Source organism: Argiope bruennichi, chromosome 6 (genome assembly GCF_947563725.1).
Source record: "Argiope bruennichi chromosome 6, qqArgBrue1.1, whole genome shotgun sequence".
Lineage (NCBI taxonomy): Eukaryota > Metazoa > Arthropoda > Arachnida > Araneae > Araneidae > Argiope > Argiope bruennichi.
The window spans coordinates 52,473,640-52,500,151 of NC_079156.1; the positions used below are offsets into that span (position 1 = coordinate 52,473,640).

General features: G+C 28.0%; 1 protein-coding gene across 2 annotated transcripts in view; it reads left to right on the forward strand.

Annotated features, from left to right (window-relative positions):
• LOC129972200 (thyrotropin-releasing hormone receptor-like) overlaps positions 1-26,512 on the forward strand; it is a 245,738-nt gene that overhangs the window by 60,892 nt on the left and 158,334 nt on the right. For both annotated transcript variants that reach the window (XM_056086233.1, XM_056086234.1), the window contains exon 2: positions 6,331-7,302. In XM_056086233.1, the coding sequence (XP_055942208.1) occupies positions 6,442-7,302 (861 nt within the window). In that variant the 5' untranslated portion in view covers positions 6,331-6,441. The remainder of the gene's footprint in view (positions 1-6,330; positions 7,303-26,512) is intronic.

Below are 26,512 nucleotides of genomic sequence, written 5' to 3' on the forward strand. Positions count from 1 at the left end.
TAGTTACTAAAGATTTGATTTTATCATTAAGAATAATAATTGTATAATATGTAGTAGATTCAAGATTTGAATTACTGAAGGTTACTTAACATTTACCATGTTAACCCAAATAAATTTCTTTGGATTTCTGTTTTTTCCAATTTTGTTACTAATACTTTTGAAATTTCGAATTTAACATATAAAAACAACATAGGTTTATGAAGAGAAATTTAATTTTGTTATTCATAAATAAGATTTAATAATTTTGTTATTCATATAGAAAATTTTATATATTAAATTTGAATTTCTGCAGGCTGTCCAAAATTAGTCAGAACCACGTAAATAATAGTTGGTCTATTGTAGTCTTTATTTTAAACTAATTGTCCATTATATATTGCATTGCACATCTAGCAGAAATACCCCCCCCCCCAAAAAAAAAGCCAAATAACTTTTTGTTCTGTAAATATAAAATATTGCGTAAAACTCTTGGCAGCCAAACGTTTTGCCAGAAACATCTTTAGAGTATTGCATGAGTTCGTTTCACAAAAATATTAATCTCCCGATTGAGTCAAAATATGAAAATTGCTTTTTTCTCTACTAAATGTTTCATTTTTTCACTCAGATCGTACTGAAGCGTCTGTTCTTTCTAATCTTTCAAAGTAATCTAATATTTTTGATGGAAGGAAGAAGTGACAAATATTTCTTAGCAAATAAAACTTCTCTGGCGTAGAATATTCCTTTGGTTAAATTTTTAGTACTTCAGCTGAAATGTTTTGCTTTTATTTTTTTAATTCCGAAATTCTAGATCCCACTTCTTAGATTAGAGTCTCTAACTTTGTTTTCTTAGTGTTTGTCTTCTTAAGGTAGTTTTAAGTTCAGTCCAATTTAGATGAAACTTGAAAATTGCCAATTATTGACCGCTTTCGTCAAATTTGTAATTTGAAACTATGTCAAATATACGTTTTTTTTAAAGTGCAGATCTATTTTTCATGTTAAGAAATAGTTAGAAGAAATTCGGGAAAGTTAAGTTCTTAATTTTGAGAGTTGCATGGATTTGAAAAATATTTCCAATGTTAAATTAGTTTTATGAAGTTTCAGCATAACTATATAACTATATATACTAAGTAAACTATAATATATTTCTCAATTTTTTTTCATTCGTATTAAAAAAATTATAATATTTCATAAAATCACGAAATAAATACATAAAGTATGTGTAACGTTTTTTAAAGAAATTTTTAAACATGAATGTGGGAAAAGAATGAATTATAATATGATAAAATTACATGGAAGCAAAGCTGACATGCCAAAATGCCGAAATTAAAAAATATCGAGCGCATACCCCAAATAATTTTTGAAATATTCATAAAAATTGCAGAATTCCCACAGTTGAATTTCAATGTCCAACTTTGAGGGACCACATATTAAATTTATTTGTATTTATAGATCTATTCTTCATAAAGCACGAACTTTAATGACCATTATAATATCGCAGTAAAAATATATAAAATAGTATGTAAATATATATATATATATATATATATATATATATATATATATATATATATATATATATATATGTAATAATATTTTAAATCCTTAATTTAATCTAAATTAATTTCCAACGCTTTATTTTAATTTAGCCCATAGTAATTTCATTCTCTTATTTCCTGATCCAAATCCACTTTATCTACTTAATTAATTAAGAAAAGCTTTGTAAAATTGCTGAATCGGCTTAAAGCCTAAACGTTCCCATACTCCGAGTGAAGGGACAAAATACCACCGACTTTACAAATTCTTCTAAAAGATCCCTGTGTTTCCCTTGCTTTTTAATTGACATGCCATGGAAATTCCTATAAAAACATCACAGTATATAAGACAGAGAAAATTTGTTTCTCTCTTTTTACGCCACTTCTTGCCTAATCTATTGCTGTGAGCGGACGTGCTTTGTCCGCGCCTTCTTGTAAATAAATATGCCTTCTCAGTATGGATTAGAGAGAAAATAAAGCTGAACTTTAAAACTTCAATGAGTCTTTCTGTCTTCGAAATGCATTCTGATTCAAACAAAATAAGGCTTACATATATTTAGTATATAAAAAATTATTTTCAGATCAGACGATTTTTATTTAACATAAATTTTGCTTTCTTACCAAAAAAATGAGTGTTTTTTTTTCTATTTTTTCTGAATAAAAAAATTTGATTTCAAGACAGATTGAGTGTAGGAATGTTTAATTAATTAATACTTATTAATCGTTTGCCAATAAATGAAATAGAAATTCAAGGAAGTCCGCACCATTTCTTTATGATTCAGTAAATTGCTTAACGCTAACATAAGGAAATCATTTAACTCCTAATACTTGTACTCAATGGTTTAATGTTAAGCATTCATTTGTAAATTTCTTTAATTAGGTGGAAGATATTTTCAAAATATTCGTAAATGATTCTATCAGAGTTACGAAATATTCTACTCTTTTCAATAGCTTCTATGAAAAAACACAACTTCGACCTTCTGTTTCGAGAAACTGTCGCAGGATCATGTGCTTGACTCCATTCGTTTGTATTTATTTGTCTTGATTGTATCAGCCATTGCTAAATAGAAAGAATGTCTATCATCCTTTCAACATCATTATCAGCTCTTTATAGTATTAGTTTTTCCCTCGTATTTCAATTAGTTGTTTCTGCAAGTCTCATCAATGCAATTTACAGACATACTTATCCTTAAATGTTATTACGTTAAAAAAGATTTAAAGTAGGAAGAAGTGGATCAAAAGTTTCAACGATCTCATTATATTAAACTTCACAATTTATTCGAATGTTATAAAAATGTTTCTTTTAAGCTTTGTTGCATTCAATCTAGGATTTCCGTTCTGTCTCATCTCTTCGATTGATCGAATCAAAATTCGACAAAGAAGAGTTTAGGTGTATTAATTAATTTAATAATCTTCAACTAAAACTGAAATTTTAAAATGTAATACATATATCCAAGTTTGATGATTAAGCCAGCTCGAAATTTCATTCCTCTAGTCTTTTTTTATTTATTATGTTCATACAGATGTATTTGGCAAGATAGTTTAAAACTTCATTCAAATGAATCATTTTGATATAAAAAAATGTTTAACAAATTTCATCCTTATAAGAGATCCATTTTTAAGTTAGCATTCTTGCAGACAGACGGATGTAATTCAAGTATGCTTTTCTTTTCGGATTCAGAATTGCCTGAAATATGAAGATTCGTTGAAATCTAACTGCGAATTTATTTGAAGACTACAGCTCCTTAACCTGTTTAAATAATATACAAACAAGTAAAAAATAAAATATTTGTTTCAAATACTGGTTCACCATTATAAAAACTATTGCCTTCATGCTGTGTCATGCTCTATAACCATCTAAGTGGAATTTCATTCCGCTAATTAATTTTCTCGTAATATTTTGGTAATTTTAAATTTTATAATTATAGTGTTAGCAGATAAAATTTAACGTTTGCTTAGGGCAGTTAAATAATTGAAGTATTTTTATGTCAAACGCATGCATATAATATTTCTATTATAATAAAATACTCCTCTGAAATTTAATAAATCTTCGATTAGCAATAGTTTGTACCTGAAAATAAAATTATTCCTTTTTTATAAACATCGATAATTTATTGGCTAAAAATGCCCTTATGATGTTCGTTTCTCACCAAAGACGGCTTATAAAAAAGATAAACAACGTATTTCATTCACCATAAAAATTGGGATGTACATTAATTTCTTATGGCGGGATCAATTAAAAAAGCGAAACGATGAATTGATTTTAAAAGTAATGGCCTGGGCTTCGGAACAGGAGGATTTTAGGTTCAAGACCCGATTTTACTGAAGAATCAATGGGTCTGGTGTGGTTTATAGGGAGATTGCCAGCTTAGGTGTCGTCCTCGTCATCTAAAAACGGTTCAAAATTACGAGGATGGCCGTGGTGGCCTGCTGGTAAGGTCTCGGCTTGTGAACCGTAGGGTTTCAAGTTCGAGACCCGATTCCACCGAAGAACCGTCGTGTAAGGGTGTCTGTTGCTCGTTAAATCCGTCATGCCGAACGTCCTCCCGCTGGTGTGGTGTGGTGTGGAGTGGAGAGGGGGTATGCCAGCTCAGGTGTCATCCTCGTCACCTGACAGCGGTTCAAAATGACGAGGTCCGTCCCAAAATAGCCCTAGTGTTGATTTACAACGGGACGTTAATATAACTAAACCAAATCAATCAAAATTATGAGGTGACTCCTAAAATATCCCTAGTATTGCTTTAAAGTGGAACGTTAATATGAATCGAACTTTTCCTGAACTGATAAAATTTTACTTTTGTATAACTTAATCTGTCTTGATCTAATTAATTTGTGTAATACATAATTAATTTATGTAATATAATTATTATCAATGCAGATACAGTTTTTGAAACTTCCCGTTTTTATCGTTGACATTATGCATCGCGTACGTTGAGACAATCTTTTTAAATAAAGGATATAGACACACTTTATTTCGCAATGTTAAATATCTTGAATAAAATCGCTATTTTCGAATAGTATTATATAATTCTTAAATTTTGAATCAAGTCATCAATGCGTATCACAAGCATATTGGGCAATATGCTTGTGGTAAGTTCTAAGCGTAATCAATACTATATCTCTACTAAATTGCCTCCGAACCTGTTTCAAGCACAGGAATGGGTTCGTTGAATGGTGATGGCATGCAATTTATTCTAAGCGTATTCGATGAATTTGCGAGGCGACCGCAAAGAAAATTAGGCCATACATCTCCTCTCAATTCACCACTTTTATGCAAACTTTGAAGGAAAAAAATGCCTCATCGACTCGTTTGCATAAATTTGAGAGAATGGTATAAGGAATATTCTATTTCCTTATCACAGTTCTGTCGAATATATGATCGAGACATTGTCATCATGAAAAAAAAAAGTTTATAATCTTATATGAATGCTGAAAGAGTAAAGTAAATATTTTAAATGTTCCTAAGCTCTCTTTGTCTGATGTAAAGTTATTTGAACATAAGTACAGTTCTTTTAGCAATATGGTTTATTTATCATTAGCTCTTTCGATAGGATAAGTGTTTTTATTAGCTTTTAAGTAATAGGTTGATACATTTAATGTAATAGTAGATTTTAGAAATTTGATGCTTTTTGTCCTGTCTTCTTTCTATGAATATAGTCTAATTTTGATAATGTATACCAGGAAGTCTAATTAATTTAATTTAAATAATATTAAAAAGGCAAAAAGTAAAGCTAAATGTTTTTTTTTTTTTTTTTTTTTTTTTTTTTTTTTTACAAAACTTGAAGAATTATGATTTTATATATAACCATTTATAAAGATTAAAAAAATGCTGGTAATTAATGCTCATTTAATATATATGTATGTGTTCGCACGTAGATACAATCAATCAAGATTTTGGAATCAATTGTGCAACTTACTTTAAGAAAGTGGGCTTAATGTAATTATCGGTCAGAGAAAATATGATCGGTTGTTAAATGACATGGCACAGTTAAATTTGTCATTTAAGAGTGGCATCACATATTTATATGTACTAATTTAATATCTTTCTACATTACATTTTCATTACATGATTTTTTTAAAATAAAATGCAGGGCAGCCACAAAGATTTGTACTGATTTAAAAATTATTGTAAAAAACATTACAGTATGACATATAGTTATTTAGATATAGGATAAAGACTGTTATAAAGTTTTTAATAAACAAATTATGCCAATGAGTTTAATTACAAATACAGCTAAAATGATAGTAATCTAATTCTCATCAACTATAATCTCACATTTCTGCTGTCACACTAGATAGAATATTTTTTATCTTAACTTTTAGTGTATCAAGTGGCGTTGCAAACACTCTGTTCTTTTCGTAACTTCAAAAGGGAAAATAATCTAGTGGAGTAATATCGAGTGAATTCGGCGTTATTTTTTCCGATGCTATTTTCACCTTGATGCCATTTTTATAACATAATGTTTCGATATTAATTGCGCTGTCTGTTGGAATAAAAAAATTAAAAACATGACTGTTTCATAATGAAAGTTGTATTTTTTTATATGCAATATAAAATATTTGTCATATTTTTTGTATTCAGATAAAGGTTTTGACACCCCCTCCCTATATTTTATTTAGTAAATAATAAAGTATAATTTGAGTAAAAACAAACGATTAAAAGTGAGAAAAACCCAGAAATTGAAAAAGCTGCTAATTTTTTGTTTAAGGATAGAAATAATGTATCATCTTAACTAGTAAAAATAAATTGGATCAATATATTTTGTTGCTAAATAAAAGATTTTTAAAGCTAATTCTAATATTTTTTTTTCTTTTACTGCAGAGTGGAAGACTTATCAGAGGATAGAAGTTTGAAGAATTCTGAAGTTGCATCAATTTTTGAAGAGGACTCATGTGTGAGGTCTGAATTTAATATTAAAAGAAAGACTATAACATGAATATGTCGGGGTCAACATTTCCACCTCCTTATATCACAGACTTGGACTGGGACTGCTATCTTAACTCCAATGAATCTGACGCCAATTACAGTTGTTGGTACGAAAGTTTGTACCCTGATCCCAGGGGACCTAAAGATCCATCGTATTACTCCCTCAAATACCAGATCGTTGGAACTGTTTTCCAGGGCATTGTCTTTCTTGTCGGAATTTTGGGGAACATCATGGTGGTCATTGTAGTCACTCGCACTAGAAGCATGCACACCCCCACCAACTGCTACCTTGTCAGTTTATCCATTGCCGATTTCATGACCCTCATAGCTTCAGTACCGAACGAGATATTGGCGTATTATCTTCTGGGCGACGAATGGATTTGGGGACAAGTTGGCTGCGCCATATTCATCTTTCTCCAGTATCTTGGCATAAACGTATCGTCACTGTCGATAACGGCATTTACGATAGAACGGTACATCGCTATCTGCCATCCGATGAAAGCCCAGATAGTCTGTACAGTGAGCAGAGCCAAGAAGATCATAATCGGGTTGTGGATCTTTGCATGTCTGTATTGCAGTCCTTGGCTGTTCCTCACCAAGATTAAACCACTGCAGTATAAAGGTTTGGAAGACAGGGAGACATGCACTTTTGCTTTGTCCCGAAAGAATTACCTGGGCTACTTCTTTGCTGATTTTATTCTGTTCTACATCTTCCCTCTTCTTTTATCCTGCGTCCTCTATGGGTTGATTGCGAGAGTCCTCTTCACCAGAGATATCCAGAAGAATTCCAATGGAAAATCCAACGGCATGGTGTCGCCTCAGGAGTCCAAGAAGAATTCATCTAATGGAACCAGTGCAAGAGCTCAGGTAAGTGAAAACATGTTTGTTAAAGATTATTTATTTTATCTTTAGAAGAAATTTTGTTTCCTTTTGCAAATTTCAGATTGTATAATATGGATCATTATTTAAAAAATTTTTAAGACCTGCTATAACAAAACTTTAACTAAAAAGCTATAACAAAACATTCTTTTTTGGTAGTGATGACGGGTCATTAGGTCATCCCTTTTATAGAATTGATCTAATATCCCATTCATTACCAAAGATCTTAATGTAAGGGTCTGTCTAACCAAATAATCTTATTTGGTAGTAAATCTAATGTCCCTCTCATTACCAAAAGGTCTTAATGTCTGCCAAACCAAACATGCCTTTTTTGGTAGTGGTGGTGGTGATGGGTCTTTTTTTGGTGGTGGATCTCATGTCTCTTTCATTACCAAATGACCTTAATGTAAGTGTCTGTCTAACCAAACAGTTTTTTTTTGTGGTGGTGGTAGGTCATCATATTAACTCTTTTATAGAATTGATCTAATGACCCCCTCATTACCAGAAGGTTAATCAAAAGGTAATAAAAAGGGAAGCGGTTTTATGGGATAAACGAAATATTAATAATGGAGCTCTTGAAGTTTCTTAACTTATGAAAGAAGAATTAAGAAATATGTGCAAGGAACGGCAATGTTTCTATATTTCCTTATAAATCTATCTTAAATATTCAAGAAAAAGAAAGGTAAAAAACAGCTACTTGAACTAGAGAGGGCAAGTGTTTCTGACTGAAATTATCAAATGCAAATTGTAATATACCGTTTCCTTATTACACGAATGTGTAAGAGGAATGACGACATTTACAGCACTTCACAATGATCGGTGCTGGTTATTTTGATGTATTCTTTATTCAAACATAAAAAAACTGATAAAGAACGCTTTAGCAGAAGGACAAGTATTTCTTTATTGTGGGAAGGTTGGTATTAGAAGCCTTTTAGTCCATAAAGATTCACACCCTAGAAGAGGAGTTTGAAAGATTCAAATACAAAGTCACGTATTTGATTATAAGGCACCTGAGAGATTTATAGAGAATTCCTGTATTAATTGGCATCATAAGAATTTAAAACCGGCTGAACGGATGAGCAAAGTCATTCTCATAGGATGTTTCAAAGAATCTTATGTAAACTGAATGACTAATATGAGAAGATGACTCAATACACTCTTTGTCAAATACTTTTATACTCTTTTGATCTCAGCTGATTCATACATAAAGAGATAAAAAGAATGGTAAGCAGCTTTTCGTGTGGGTCTCAAAGATTCTCATTCTTCGTCTTGGATCTTCAAAGATTTTGCATCTAGTGTCTTTAGATGTGTATTCATTTATGCATGATTTTAATATCAGGAGCTAATAGAGAGTTGAAGCTCCTTTTCATGTATTGTCTCAGAGAAAGAGTTAACTGAATAATTTTCGTAATAATCCTTTCATTGCATGCATAGTGGTATTATTATTTATTTTAGATGTGAAAACAAAGCAGAGGATCATTTAAATAAGTTCATGTGTAAGATTTTCTTAGGAGATCCTGCTTTTCAGTAGTAAAAAATTCAATTTTAACGTTGCTAATTTAAAAAAAGTTACACGAAATTGATTTAAAAGAGATTAAAAAATAACTGTTTTATCTTTTATTTTCTTTAAAATCTTATTTCGAAAAATGTATTTTTTTTTCAATTTTGGTATTTCAGGCTTTTTTGAAAATTTTACTGCAGGACATCATATGAAAATATTCACCTGCTTTCAAAAATTTATTCATTACTAAATCCATCTGTAGCTTTTAACAAATTAAATAGCATAGTATATTATGAAATATTTCATTCCAAAGTTTTTATTTGCTAAAAAAAAGAAAAGAAACTTTATTGAATTGAGACTTTCATTATCCACTTAAACCTTTATTTGTTGCTGTGAAAATTACAGCAGTGAATTCCCTGGGACCAAAATTCATTATCAATTCAGATGATTTAATTTAAAGTAAATACGGTTATAGAGATGCAATTAAGTTTCTAAAAAGTCGTTTTTTCTTATTTTCAGCTTTACTTCTTCAAGTCCATTAAACGTGCGTGCCCATTCGTAGTTTGTTTTTCTAGCAATTCTGCTTCCTACGCTAAAATACTTGTGAATTACTACTTAATACTTGCATTATAAAGACTTTTAATTCGTTGCTTTAAATTTCAATTTGGTTATTCTTCTTCTTCGGAAGCTTTATTGAATTTTTGATAAACATGATACAATGTCTGTTTCAATACTTTTTCTTCATTGTTTTTGGTAATATTACAAAAACAGCATGTTATTAATCAATCTACATAATTTCGTGGGTAAAGTGATGTCATTGTAGTAGTATAATGAGTTGTATGATTCATCATGTGTTAATAGAACAATGTGATTAAGATAATTTTTTATTTAATAGTTTTTATTTAGGGTGCAAGGTTTTACAGGAATCGGTAGTATGGAAATTATATATAGAGATAAATACGTCATCCATCAGGAGTGGACATGAATTAAAAAACAAAAATCAAATATCCCATCATTATTATCATGGGATTTGAATCTGTGAATGATATGTTGCAAAAAGAGGGGAAAACCTTGGTTTCGGTAATCCAACTAAAAGCGGATTTACATAGTGACTGTAGGTTGAAATTTTCTTTTCCCTATTACTCTCTTACTATTGACGATAGAAAGAAAATTCAAAGTTGGTTAATTATTGCCTCCCCGTTGCAAAAGACTTTTGTATTGAAGAGTTTTCAATAATTGTAATTGTTGAGATTACTGAGAAATTCTTTTCATTCTTTTAATTACAATCTTTATGAAATAAGAAGACAGAATGTAAGAGGGAGGATGGAATATATTTTTTTCTCTTTTGTATTATGTTCCTGAGAGGAATTTAAATTCGCCTTCAGGAATTTTTAAAATTAATTATTATTTTGCTCTAAATAATTTTAAATCGTGAATCTAATTGCTGATTATTTTTGTTAACCAAAAATTCCGTGTTTTGTTTGGTCACGTCATCGTAATATTTATAATAACACATCGTAAACAAGAACAGAACTATAGAACAAATACAGCTGTAAAACGAAACGTAACCAATCAAGAAAATCGCAATCTCTTAATTAAACACACGCAGTTTGATTGACTTTAAATCCAAAGCAAAATTAAAATTGCACTTTCAAATCTTTAGACACATTTTTTTTTGTTGTTCCAAGTCTTTACACCCGCATTTTTTAACATTTGATGAGGGGAAAAAACACCGAAATTTCTGCAATTATATTTGCCCCTTACGTTCTTAAATAAATGCCGCAACAGCGATAATTTTTTTACACTTTCCTCATTAATTGCAACTCAATTTATTTTTTTCTCCTGGATTACAGGTGTCGAAGTTTTTTTGAGATAACGTTTTTTCTAAAATTCTTTTTTATAAATCTAATTTTCTAACTAACATCTCTTGTAATTGGTCCTTTTTTTGGTGTTCTGTTATTTTCTCATGCACAAAGTATATAAAAAAAGTGAGAGAAAGAATGATTTTTTGTTATAAAAAAAAGACTACAGGGGAATCGATCTCGAGATTTTCAAGAATTTTTACGTTTTTGAACTCTTAGCCCTAAGTAACCATTTTTGAAATGATGTTTATCTTTCGATTTGTCTCTGAGTAAGATAGCTAAAGAATGCAATGAATTTGATTGGTGAAATTCGCTAAATTGTAGTGATCGTTTCGGATTCATGGAACTGTCCAATCAGTTAAAAAAAATTTGCATTGTTCACTGAAAAGTTTATAACATTCATTTCAGAAATATTAAAAAAAAAAAGTAAAAAGAAATACTCGTATTGGTTACGCAGCGTGGTTTACTTGCTTGGCTAACTAAATAAATCTTCATAGCTCCAAAGGGCGCTGCTTTAACTGCCCGGGGTTAAGTCAGTCACAGTTAATGTTAAAAGAACGACTGTAACCTTCAGCTATAGCTCTAATCTGTGTCTTTTTAAATAAGACGCCGGCAGAGTTTTAGAATTGTTGGCTTCGCAGCTGGATTTTTTACTGAAATTGTAAAATTGTGCAGAAAAAGTGTAATAATCGTCAAAAAAATTCGAACTCTTCGTTTTGGCGAATCTTCACGGTTTAAACTTCTCTGAGCTCGAAAAACATATTTTTGGAAAATGATCGTTTGTCTTTCTGTGACAAAGATAACTAAAAAACTCTTTGGTTTTGATGATTAAAAATTGATCTTGATTTCTATCAATATTTTAGATTTCTATCTTGAGTAAAATATGCTCAGAGGATGTCTGTCTGTCCGGCTGTCCGAATATATTTTAACACGATAACTGAAAAACAAAGAAAGCTAGATGGACAAAATTCGATGCACAAAATTAACATATTTATTCTAAACGCTTAACAAATTTTGAGACAAATCCAACGAGGGGTTGACCATCTGTCGGTCTGTAATTTTAGAAACATGTAAAAGCGATAAATTAAATGGCTATGGTTTACACATATTGGTGGAATTTCGTGTCTACAAGTGTTATTTTGTGACGAACTTTTATTTCACTGGTTGGTAAGAACGTACCTAAAACCAAAATTCCATTTTTGCATACTATTAACCGCCAAATAGCTTGACAAAGATGATACGACAGATTTAATAAAGATGCCAAATTAACGTTAAAGGTTAATTTTTCGTATCTGTTATACACCAATATCATACAAGACATTCTCTGGGATAACACCTTCATTAGACAATATGCAAGAAAGTTTTGGGGAGATGTGTTCCCGCTGGTTCAAAATACATTTTTTTTCATTGAATACGAAAGTAAATCTAATACGAATCATATTGTGTATATAAGTAAGTAGAAAGGCGGAATTAAGCAAAAATCATCATACAGGAATGTGACGATTTCTATTTGACTTATTCAAAAAATTAACTGCTCTATATCAATGCATAATACTTAATTTCTGATTAGATTTACTTTGTCATAGGTAAAATAGTAAAAGTAAAATAATTCTAAAATTTTAATGAATTTTCATGGTTTTAATTGCTTTGATCACGAAAAATAATTGCAATGCATTGGGTAGATGAAATTAAGATTTTAATAAATTTATCAAAATTTTACTTTTGTGTTAATGGTATTCGAATTTCACTTAAAAATAATCTAAAAAAACAATGTTTACTAAAAAGAATTTCCCGTAAACATACTCTCAATAATCTGTATAATTTTATTGTGACATTAAGTGAGAAAGGGACCATATTCCCGAAATATTTTTTAGCATGGCCGTTACATTCATTTTTGTATTGCAATCTTTACAACTATGAAATTTACTTATCAGCGCATTGCACTAAATATAATACATTAATAATTGTCAGTGCATTGATTTGCTACAACTTCGATCTGAGATACTTCTTTTAAATAAATTGAAGAATTCGAGATTTCTAACAGTTTCAACCTGATTTGTTTAGTATTTGCAAAAAGGAAATTTTGTAGCTGATTTTTCAATTTCTTTTTCTTAAGTTTTGAAGATGTGTGCACTTTAATGCTCTCCATGAGAATATATTTTAAGTATTTTTAGAATTTAATTATCAGTTAATTGATTAATTTAATCAAAGTTTGATTTCACATTAGTGACGCTATTGAAAAACAATCGATTCTATAATGATTTTATTTAAAAAATTGTAAGGACTGAATTGTTGAAATAATTGATATAAAAATTCATAGTAAGTGGGTTTTTAAAAGCTTTTCTTATCAAATTTATTATTCAAATATATTGTAGCAATAATTCTTTCCTATGCAATTATAATATTTTTTTATAAACTCAAAGTACAATACAGTCATTTATTTTTTTAAGTATAAAACCCCACATAATTTTAAAATACATAAGAATATTTTATAATAATCACTTAATGAAATATCAATAATAAAGCACACAAATATACTTAGAAAGATAGAAATATGAATATATAAAAAGGTAGAAAGAATTTTTTAAATTCTAATTGGAATTTGAATTTATTAAAAATTTAGCTAGATTCTGACGTTTTTCCATGCTAATGTTTTTAGCTATGTTATTTTCCACAAGCGCTAATGGAGCTTTGAATATACAAATGTATTCATATACTTCATTTTAGAAAAATGAAATATTGTTTAGTTATTAAAGTTTTATTAATTATAAAATTAATCCTATGAAATCAAACATTTCGAAGAACACACAAACCATTTACAAATTACAATGCATAAATTTTAATTTAGACATTAAAGAAATAAAATAATCAGAAAGTTTCTTATTGACTCTATATTGCTTTCAAATTTTTTTGTTTTTATTATAAAGTCTATGCATAATCAATGAAAATACTCGTTTGTCATCTAACTACAAATTGTCTTATTATATGTTGCAAGTTACATTCTGATTCCCATTCAAAATGCGCGATGGAGATCAAAAGGAATCACCATCACGGATTTGACATATATTATTTTGAATAGAATTTATTTCTGTTCGTTCGAAATTTATACAAATAAATACAAACGTCATAAAACAATAAATTCAATTTATTTTTATCTGGAGTATCAGTTGCAAATTTCAAAATGAAGATCTGTAGAAACAACATTTTATATTATAGTTATGCATGCGGAGGCATATTTAATTCAACTCTTGAATTATGATGCAATAACTTGAGTCCATGAATGAAATATAATGTTGTTTCTTCCCAAACAACAGAATATTTCACGGTTGAAAGTTTGGCAAAAGTACATGAAACGCCCTGGAAGAATAAGTTATTGTTCCACATATGGTTTCGAAGATTAAGAATTCCAAGATCTCAGTTGTGTTGAATTAAATATTTAATTGAATTCAACGGAATTTATGGAAGACTAATTCTTCGATGAATGGGTTCCATTGATTCTCCTCCAAGAATGTAGTCAGAGTTCCATTCTTGCATTGGAATTCTTGAATAATTTGGCGAGCCCGCAATTGGAATCTTTACAAGCTCTTTGAATATTTAATTGGAAAGTTGAACTACTTATTTTGGAATTAATGCTAAAATACTTTTTCAACTAAGTATGTATTCTGTAAGATTTTGAATAATTAAGATTGATCTCAAAATTTGTTCTTTTCAGTCTGCTTTTGGACAAAAGGTTTATTTAATTTAGTGCTTTCAGAGAAGAGATACAATTATGTACTTGGAATTTAATTTTAAATAACTATTTAGAAAGTTATCGGATTAAAATATTTTGGATAAAAGGTTGGTTGAAGGAATATTTAAATGTAATGATAAACTTAATAACGGGATTTGAAAAGTTAAATTTGAACAAATGTTAATATGTAATATGAATCAAAATAAGATTATAATAATAATTCTTATTTCAAATTATGTGCTTTATTTCAATTTTATGCATTTAGTATATTTACTTTTGTTGTAAATGTGTTTATTTCGTTTATAAAATATTTAACGTATTCAATTAAAAAAAAATATTTCCGTAAATATTGAAAGCAGTTGAAATTGAAATAATTTTGAATAATAAAATAATAATTTGAAAATAAATTTATTATTATTATTTTTATTTTTACTATTATTTTATTTTTTTATTATTATTAATTAATTTATATTAATTAAATTTATTATTATTAAAGAAATAAACTTGAATAATAAATTGAAATAAAAATGAAATAACTTTGTGCGCTATTCTATTTTCAAGTGCAGAAAATAAATTAATTTCATGATACTTAGCGCTATTTTGTTTTAGATGTTTTATTGAAGAATTAATTTTTAATATTGCTTGTTATTATAAAATATTTTAAATTTCTTAAATAAATCGATTTCCAATTAAAAAATTTTTAAAGCATCTTAAATAAGGAAAAGAAAGAAAATAATATAAAGTAAAAGTAAAGCAATGACATAAAGTAAATAGCATAAAGAAAAAAAAATAAATAAAACAAAGTAGCAGTTCTTTTTCAATGCAATGTTGAGCATGGTTTTTTTTTTCATACAGGTATTTATTTCATATAAAAATATAGAAACAAAAATCATAAGAACGGATAAGTATTTTATAATCCTCCAATTGCTAGCATTAACTGTAAGATTAGGTAGAAATGTAAAGGGAAAAAATGCTCTTTCAACACATGCTACCCCTGGTAAAAAATCATTCGCTTGTTCTAATCTAAAGATAAATAAATAGGATAAAAAATGAATAAAATTAAAGGATTAAGTTTCTTTGTTTTTTTTAATGAAATTTATTTAATCGTAATTCGCATTCAATCAATTTTTTCCCCACTATGTATTATTTTCTTTTATTTAATATTCATTTTCATCAATTAAAAATACATGTACAGTGAAAGTGTAAATTTTTTTTTCCTAAAATAAGACTTTGATGAATATCTAATAAATATATTTCATCTCCAGAGATCATATTAAAATTAGTGACCTATTGTATAAATGTTTTTATCTTTTTTATATTGGAATTACAGCAAATAAAGAAATATCAAAATATTCTATTTTTAGCTAATATCACTAGAGCTGAAAAACATCTTTTACCTGAAAGCGTCATATCTAGTAATATAAAATTATATTTATAGTTAGTACTCAAATGAATACCAATGCGCATGCAAATAAACTCATTCTATAAATCTCTATATACTATTTTTGATATTAAAATTACTTTTATATAAAATATTAGAATACTCTAAGTGCTTTTATTATTTTAAAACTTTTAAAATTAGGAGTAGTGCGAAATAATTTTTAAAACACGTTAATTCTCTAAATAGTCTTTACTTTAACAAAGAATTTTTAGAAAGGGCCAAAAGTTAATTTTTTCGATTAATAATTCTTGTATCGTAGTTTTGAACATTTGTATTAATATTTTTTAATAATGATACAAAATTTATAGAAGCATTTCAAATGCCAACTGAGAATAAAATGAATATAATTATTTAAAAATATACAATATTTTTATACTTTCTCTATATATTCTCCATATTTCATAAAATTCTGTATCCTTTTTAAAAATTGTTAATGACTTATTGAGAAAAAAATAGCTTTATATTGTTTTTAATTGGAAGAATCTAATTTTTCAAAAAGCGATGAAAACTAACAGTTTTTGGAGAAACAAATTTTTATCACTTCAGTTAAAAATGAAGAAGCAGATAAAAAGAGTATTATTGCATATATTTTGTATTAAATTATTTTATCAAAGAATTTTTATATTAAAATATTATATATAATAAAAGCGTTTGTCTCCAGGACCGTTGGAATTTTAGCGAATAAATTGTATATTTAATATATTGTTACTTTTTGATGACAAAAATTTGTATTAATTAGTCTTTAATTTGATGACTGCAACTTACTAGAAATACTTTTTATTAGTATTTTAAATTTCTAAATATTAGTATCTAAAATATTAGTATTTTGATATATATTGAAGTATAAGAAGGGTTTTAATGATTTTTTTGTATCAAATAATTAAAATTTGATTAAATAAACAGGAAATAATTTTATCCTGAGGAATGCTGGATATATTAGCTAATATTATAATAATTTAAGGTAAGCAGTGACTTGAATTTAAGTTAGAATCTATAACCACAAATTTCTATAGTTTTGAAATTAGTAAGTGTCATAGAGTAAACGCAAAATAGAACAATTCGCTTTTTTACCAAATTAATACCGTGTTACTTTCTCGTACAAATAATATACAAGAGAGTAAAAAAATATAATAATCGTCAAAAAATTCAAACTCGAGATTTTACCGAATTTCTACATTTTAGACCTCCCTGATTTCGCAAAAGACATTTTTGGGAAGTGTCCATCTGCCTGTGTGTGACAGAGGTAACTCAAACGCTTTGAGCTAGACGATTGAAGTTTGGTGTGCTCTCTTCACACCAGATTTGCAGATATCTATAAAATTTTGAGTAAAACTGATCAGAGGAAGTTCATCTGTCTGGCTGTTCTGTATAATCTGCTGTATAATCTTTATAATCTGTATCTTTTCCAATATAATTTAACATGGTAATTACGAAACGAAGAAATCTCGATTAATAAATTTCAATACATAGAATTACCATCTGTAGTCGATACACCTATCGAATTTTGAGCCAAATCTAACCAGACGTGGATTATCTGTTGGTCTATATTTTCAGAAACATGCAAACACGGCTATTAAAAAACGCAGTAACTAAAATATATCAAATTTGGTTTGAGATTTTGTGACTACAAATAAAATTTTGTCAATTTTTTTTTGTGTCAAACAATTGAGAAAAAATTGTTTAAAATTCAAATTCAGTTTTTCGATACTATTAATGCATACCAGGGATTCATAGCCCAATTACTCACCGAGGATGACACATTGATTTAGTAATAATGTCAAATTCACGAAAAATGTTTATATTGGGTAACTATTTTACGCCAATGCCATGTAAAGCACTCTCTGTTATGACATGTTTATTAAAAAGAATGCAAGAAAGTTTTGGGGAGACAATTCCTGCTAGTTTAAAAATGGCAAACAAGCCATTTTATTTCTAATCTAGTTTTAGAATTGATAAATACAAGAAAAGGAAGAAAAAAATTGCTCACACATTAAAAACTACTTCAATAACTTATGAAAAATTGCACAATAGCAAAGATTCTGTTTAGAAAGAATTCCAGAGAGAAAGTTCTTCTCTTCTTATAAACTCCCGTTTCCATGTTTCGTAGTTTGAAATATTTAAAAAAATATTAATGGTCAATTTTCTAAAAATATCTAAGAATTATCAGTTTTTTTTTGTGATGTGTAACAAAACCATTATATATTGTTGAATCCAGTTAAAAAAAGAAATTTAAATGAATCATTTCATTCAACTAGAAATCTTTGATTTTGTTTGATTTAAATTGATTTTAGTTTTAACTTTTGGCAACTCTCCAGTGATTAAAATTTTGAAAATGGCATGATTCTACTGCAAATATTTTACATGGAATTGTCTTTAATTTAAAATGCTAAATTTTGATGAATAATTTGGAAGTAATGATTAATTGCACTTCTTTCTGAAATAATATTTAGAGAACATTTTTGAACTGAGAATATGTTCTAAACTTGAATAAAATTTGCCAAAGGAATTTTGAATTGGAAATAAGCGATGAAGATTTAATTCTGTATTTATTTAAATATTTCAAGCGTGTTTTAATCGAAGAATGCTTAAGTGAAATTTTGCTTTGTTTCATTAAAAAACATTTGATCCATTTGTTATCACTTGTTTATATTGTTTTCAGTTAAATGTGAATGCATTAAATTTAACGAAGGTGGTTTTTATATTATGTGGAAAGGAATTCTCTAGAGAAAAGTGTCCGAAATGTTTGTTGTTGAAAAGGAATTCTATTATTAAAGCAGTCATGATATAGTTATTTTGACCATAGAGAATTTAATTTCTCATTTTTTAAAAGTTATGCCATATTTTGCCGTTCGAACAGTTCTTAAAAAAATTAATAAATTATTTTTACATTTTAAATTAGACAAATTTGAAATACACTTATGTCCGTAAATTAAGGATAATGCAAGTTCAAGAAACAAAAGAGTAAGAACCAAAACAATGTGATTTATTTGTAAAGCCTATTTATTAAACAAAAGGTAAAGAGCAAAAAAGATGCTGTATGTTTGATATCATTAATAAAAATTGCGATTTTTTTGCACCCTGGAGCAAATTAAAAAAAATAAAAAAACCTACTTACAAAAACAAATGGTTGTTATGATGGTTAATATATAGTATGTCTCCCAGACGATGCAATACAGTCCGCACAAAGCCTAGGCATGTTGAGTATCAAATTATCGATCTGATATTGGGGAATATTACACCACTCATCAAGCAATGTTTTCCGAAGTTCCGGTAGACATGTAGGAGGTGGTTGATGGGCTGCAACTCGTCGGCCAAGTATGTCCCACACATGCTTTACTGGATTGAAGTCCGCTGAGAAATCTGGCAAGTCCATACGGGTAATATCTTCCGATCGAAGGCATTCATTTGCGGTGAGGACGGGCGTTATCATCTATAAACACGAATTCAGCGCACATGGCGCTCCGAAACAAACGTACATGTTGTTCCAGAATGACGTCCCGATAGATTTGGCCTGTCATGGTTCCAATTTCAACATACATGTTAGTTTTGGAACCCAGAATAATTCCTCCCCAAACGAGCAATCTTGCACCACCGTAACGGTGTCGTTCAATGATGTTCTATTGGTGGTAACGGGTACCTGACGCTCTCCATATGAAAGTCCGGCGAGAATCAGCTTGCAAGCTAAACCTGGACTCGTCGGAAAACATCACACAAGTGCGCTGTTGCGGTGTCCACAATGCATGCTCTCTACTCCAGGCTAATCGCAGGCGACAGTGAGTTGCAATAGATGGAACACATCTCACAGGCCTACGAGCATATAGACCAATCTGCCCTAAGCGTCTGTACACGGTCTGCCTTGAAACTGCCATACCAGTGGCTGAAGAGAGCTGACGAGACAGGTGTGATGCTGTGGTCCGTCTGTTTCTTTTAGCAGTAACTGCCAAATACCGGTCCTCATTCGGCGTTGTAACATCGGGGCCGACCTGGGCTGTAACGCCTACTCACATTACCATCATCTTGGAATCGTTCTCAAAGCCTGGAGATGTCACTCTGGGTGATTCCAATTTTCTCGGATACTTCCAGCTGGGTACGCCCACATTCCAGACGGCCGATAATTCTACCACGTAAAAAATCATCCAAATGCGTCCTTCGTGTTATAACTATGTGGGTATTGCACTGCAAGGCTTATAAAGCGCTTGCGAACAATTTTACTTCTTTGCCTGTATTGCTTATACATCACTATCTTTGACACTTTCGTCATTATGACGTATTATTGGTACAAAAATCCTGCAATTTGCATATGATTTTTGAAGATGTATGTAGTGATTTTAAGGGTGATATATGTATTTTAGTGTTCGATTTCTGCGTGACTCTGAATTATCCTTAATTTATGGACATGATTGTAATTTGTGTTAATGCAATATTTATTATATTCTGACAAAATTATAATTTTGTGGTAGACTGTTGTGGATAGCGCTACAAATGATCGTTAGTTATTTTGTTTTTTTTTATTTCAGTTGCTTTGTTATTATGTTATTATAATATGATTTTTATTTGAAGCGTTAAAAACTTATGGGCTCAATTTGAAAGCAACCAAAATTTTCTATAAACCATGCAGAGTTCTATTGAAGTATGTTTATCATTTCGTTCAGCATGGATCAAAACAGTTTAACCTACTTAAAAATAAATAGAAGCATTTATTAAAAATTTTCGTGCAATTATTATAAAGTATGATGCCAATTTAGATTAGAGAAAAACATAAAATGTCATATTCTTCCTTTCAGCGCCTTATATTTGTATTTTAATTTTAGTTTGAAAACAGATCATAAAAATTAACCAAGCCTTGAAATCAGCAATGATTAAAAGATAATATAAGATTTTAAATGATAGATTATATAGTATTTTCTTTCTATTAGCTATTGTTTTTTATTTGGCAAAATAATTTTTACCAAGGATTTTATTTCATAAATCTGGCTTCAGAATTTGAAAATGTAAACAAGAAACTTAATTTGTTTTTTCTCTTACTTTTTTAAAGCTTTTGGGCATCTTTTGAAGACTAAAAATGTTCCACTTCCATTGTTTTTCAATTAATTGAACAAAAGAACTTTTAGAAAAAATGTTAGAAAGAGAATAATAGGAATAATAGTTAAAATTTAATAGTTTTCTCTTATGATTTGAGAATTGTAAAAATAGCATCTAGTTGATCTATTATCCTTTCGTTGAAATTTTAACTAGACATTCTATTCATGCCGAGTTATTAATAGATTCCTGCTTATTATGTTCTAAATATAGATTGAAATTCTACAAATGTCAAAGTCCTTTTGTATACATTTTGTCAAAAAACCCCTCTAAGTATGTATACTATATGCCAAGGTTCGAGACGCATTTTCAACTAAGTATTAAGTGATTTCCACAACTCTGAAATGATGGGAAATATTTGTGGAACTGTTCAGCTGTTCGTCTTTTAAATAAAAATTTGGAAAAGGATTTCAATAGGAAATGAGTGGAGGAAAATCAATTGCACAAGTAATTAAGGATTTCAAATGAGTTTCAACAGAGTTGTATTTGGTTGAAATTTTAGTTTGCTAATTTTGAAATATTTGATGAATAAGAAACTATTTATTCTTAACTCTTTTCCAGTTCAGTGATGCCAACTGGCATTTAGGTAATTTATTTTAATTTAGATTGGAGAGTGTTTCGTGGGCTTAGATGGCAACACGTTTTAGATACAAACGAATAGTGAATGGTTAATTTATTTAATTTGAAGGCACTTACCTGATTAATGTGGAATAAATAATTTTAAATCGAAAGCATTTTTCTGCTTTTTAAATTTTAAATTATTAATTTTTTATTTAATTTAAATTCAATATTTACTAATTGATATTGAATTGAGCTGGAATATTTATTTCATGAGCTGGAATTAATATTTGAATTTATTGAATATAGACGAATAATGTTTTTCAATTACTTATGATCTTTAATAAGAAATTCGTTAAAATTTCTAAAATCATGATTTTAGCGTCAGAGGAAAAACGAAGATTCCTAAAATGACAACATAAAACAAATAAATCAAATATTGTCATCGTAATAATAATCACAAAACCAATGTAACTACAGGATTGTAGTTTCTTATAGTTAGCCTTAGGGAATTGTCTAATTTGCATTTGATGTAAAGAAAATATAATGTTGTCAAAAATCATGGTTATGAAACGTGGAAAAAATGGTAATAATAATGAGTAACCTTGCAAAATTCTTTAATTTTCCATTCCCGCCCCCCGCCCCCCCGTTACCAAAGAAAATGATTATCTTTTGTTAGTTGTTCGAATCAAATACTCAAGACTGTTTATCTAAATGAACGTATAGACAATACTCCATTGTGAATTCATAATATTTTGTGTCAAGAAAGCAGTCAACTTGGTTTCTTTATCATTTTCAGTAATTGATACAGAAATATTGGAACTTTGTAGAATATACGGTAATTAGTATATTTCAACTAGTGGATGTGTTGTTCCTACAATTTATAATTGATCATTATAACGGCATATTCCTAGTTTTTGTTGTGTTAAATGTTAAATATTGTGTTATAAAGTAAAATGAGTATATTTATCTGTAAAAAAAATAAACAATATTTACTTTATTTGCTCCTGTATGTTTCATAATAGTTGAGTAAAAAGGGCTGCTAAAAGAAATAACATGTTTGATACTTTTTTATAATTACGTTTACTAACAAATATATATTTCCTCAATCAAATATATATATATATAGTTTGCATTTAATTATATACAAGTTATCATTGTTATAATTAAAAATTGCATTCAAAAAGTTTTATAAATCATAGGGCAAACAGCATGGCATTCAAATAAGCATCTTTAAAAAATAATTCGTTTGAGTTTAAATGCCCCAAAAATTATATTCTAATACTTTTCAAATCTATCTGAAATTCATAACAAAACTGAAAAATAAACGAGTATATAATCATAATTAAAAATCATAAACAGAAAAGGTAATAACGGTAGATTTTAACGCATTTTTATCGATGACTGTTGAGTGTGTGTGTTTATATTACACCTGAACATAAACATTTTTGATTTCAAACATTCTGAACATAAACATTCTGAACATAAACATTCTGAACATAAACATTCACAGCATAATCAATATATTTTATATGCAAAAAAAAGCATAAAATTTGAAAGTAGAATATTTACAAAATTTTTCTATGTTGAAGAATGAAGAGTTTATTATTATTTTTTTTCAATGAAAGCCACAAGAAACGATCGAAATGTTTAAGGTATGTTTTTTCATGCCTATACTGAAGACAGAAATACGAGAGAAAATTTCCTTTTCCTTTCACACATGGTATTACCTATATGATAGAAAAGGAGTTATAGAAATAATAAAGAAAATCTGTCCTGAAAAATGTGCATAAAGTTTCACTACTTTGCATTTTCCATAAATTTTTAGTGATTTATATGCAAAATGGCTTACCCTTTTTATAAATAATTCATTGGAACTTATATATACTTGAAAATATTTTGCATGCTTAGATAAAATAAATTTAATCATATTTTAAATAATGTGTTAATTGTTTTTCATAGATCTTTTTACATTATTGTAAGGCATAAAGAATATTCAGTATGCACGTATTACAATTTATTGTAGATAATAAATGCAAAAAAGTGAATTTTTATTTAATTAACTATATTATCGTTTGTGAATTATTTTAAATCTATGAAATGTTATTTATCATTTTTACTTTATTACATTTTAATTTTTTTAATTTTTTATAACACAAAATGAAATTAATTTTTTTTTTTACTAAACAAAATGAAATTAATCTTAGTATTAACAAAAAAGTTATTAATTATCATGGAATAATTAATAACAGGTATCTACTATATTTCCATAATTTAGTTTGTCTCATAGGCAAGCCTAGATATAATATACTTAAGCAGTATTTTTTTACTAAGTATTGAAATTCCTTTTTCTTTTGATGGAACATTTGAAATAGAATTTCAAGATGAAAACTGCAATAATCCATTAAAAAAATATATAAAAGAGAAATTATTATTATTATTTTTTGTTTCCATGATGCACATTTTCATTTATTTTACTTACAGTTGTTCTATCGCTGAAATATTATTGTTTGCACAGTATTTTAAATATATATAAAATTATTTATCATTTTAGTTGTACTTCTTTTTTTTTTTAATGATGTGTTACTTGAAGTTAGTATATTCTCTCTGTTAAATGAAGAAATAACGTCTGCCAGAAAATGTGCGAAAAATAACATTTATTGTTTAACGAATATATTTCTCTTAACCATCATGAAATTTTAATAAATCGATATCTCTTTTTAGTGTGTTTCAGATAATTCTACACATATATTTAAAAATTTGCATTCCAAATATGGATGAATATTTTAAACAAAGTTTCACATATAAAAGAATGTGCTGCTTTTAACTAAATATTAATAGAAAGTAATTAATTTTATACTTCCTAGAATTCCAAAGAATTTTATACTTTGCTTGCGACTTTTTTTTTAGTTGCCATAAGCGCAAAGAAAATTCTTATGACTGAAGCATTATTATTTTCAAATTATTTTAAACATTAACTAAGGCCACTTTTATTTCTTTTTTTTTTTATCGTTTGCAAAATGAAATTAATTTATTTTTAATGTTAAACGGAAAAATAACATTTGCAGGTAAATAAACGAAAATAATATTTAGTGCTTAATGAATAATAATATATATAATTAAATTTCTACATTGACATTACTTTTTAAATTGTTGCAGACTGTTTTTATACTTATTAAAATATTTATTTAGTGTATTTAAAAAAATGTTTTATTCAAAATGTTGCTCTACTTAAAAAGAAAAACATATTCTAAATATAGACGAATATTTAAAAGAGAATTTTAAAATTAAAGAAAATATATACTGCCTTTGATTAAAAAAAAAAAAAAAGAATAAAATTAATTTTGAACTTCCTGCAGGTTATGCTTATAGTTATGTTTGCTACATAATTTAATTTAGAAACCAATTTGTTTTAATAAAATATTTTCATTTTATACATAGTTTCAAACTCCTGGCAAAAATCAATATTTTTTTTAAATATTTGCAATTTTTTTTTATTTCCTATATAAAGTTATTATATTTTTAAATATTTGCAGTTTTTTTTTATAATTTTCTACATAAAATTTATTTTTAAATATTTTTCAATTTTTTATGATTTTCTATATAAAATTAATTTATTCTTAAAGTGATGCATTGAAATGTTATTTACTTATTAACAAATGGAGACAACCTTTGTCATTTTTCAAATAATATTTCTTGAAACTTCATAACTTTCTCTAAGTCGATGTCGTTATTTATTTAATTTCATAGACGAGTTGACCTTTAAAATTAAAAGAAAGAGAAATCGTTCCGGATATAGAAAAATATCAAAAATAAAATTTGAAAAAATTGAAGTATCAATAATTAGTTAAAAGAATTAAAAAAACAAATGTTATTTTTTTTATTTCTTACTTATGACGTCCTATTTGTTTATCCGTTTTTTTATTGCTAATTTCAAGTTTAAAATACAAATCTGCTAATATTATTAAATGCAAGGTTATTAATATTCCCACATAAAATATATCAACTACTAATGCGAAAAAGTAAGAAGATGCAGCGAGTAGAAACAAAAAGCTGGTAATAACACATGACCGCTTGCTTTCTTGCTGGATCGAATTTACCGGAAATGGATATCCGTTCCTACGCCCGGATATTGCCTTCTCTAAGGTATTTGCATTTAATAAAGACAATACATCGAACTAGGGTTGTTTCGTCGAGACAGAGCTAATGTTCCGAATTTGTGGCCAATAATATCTTGCATCGAAAAACCCCAATCGGAGAGGGGGGGATCATTTTCTGTGACTTATCTTCGTTAACCAAGATCAAAAGATTTATCTGATAACGTTTTTAATGTGAAGATTATCTGACCTTAATAAATATGAATGATTCCACAAGATTGATGATATGAATCAAATGTTTTTTCTTAACTTCAATTGATTTAGGAGATTCAGAGGGTGATTAAGGCTTTTAGGCGCTTTCAGGCGATGCAAATCTAGAAAGCCCTTTTTCCTTCCCATTTTTTTAAAATCAAATATATTTTTATCGGTTTTATCTTTGCATAAGTAATTTTAAGTAACAAATTCTTAAATTGGCAAAACAATCATTTGTGGATCACATTCAAAAAAGTTAATTTCTGTACAGCTTGAATAAAAAAGAAAAAATAAAGAAATTTGAAGCAAAATAGTAAAAGCAAAAATTAAAAAAAAAAAAAAAGAAAAAAAAAAGAAAATCATACAAATGCCAAACACTTTTTAACCTAGCGATATTCAGTTATAGGAATGGCCATTTTTGTTTCTAAGTTTTTATTTCGATTTTAAATTTCTTTATATGAGTAATTTTTAAGTAACAAATTCTTACATATTGGTAAAAACATTCATTTTTGAATCCCTTTCAAAAGAACTGGTTTTTAGTATATATCGAATAAAAAAAAAAAAAAAAAAAAAAACATGGTAAAAGCAAAAGTTTCAAAAATTTTTCAGCACAAATACCAAGCACTTTTTAAATTTACTAAACATTCATTTATAGAAATAAACATTTAAAAATAATAT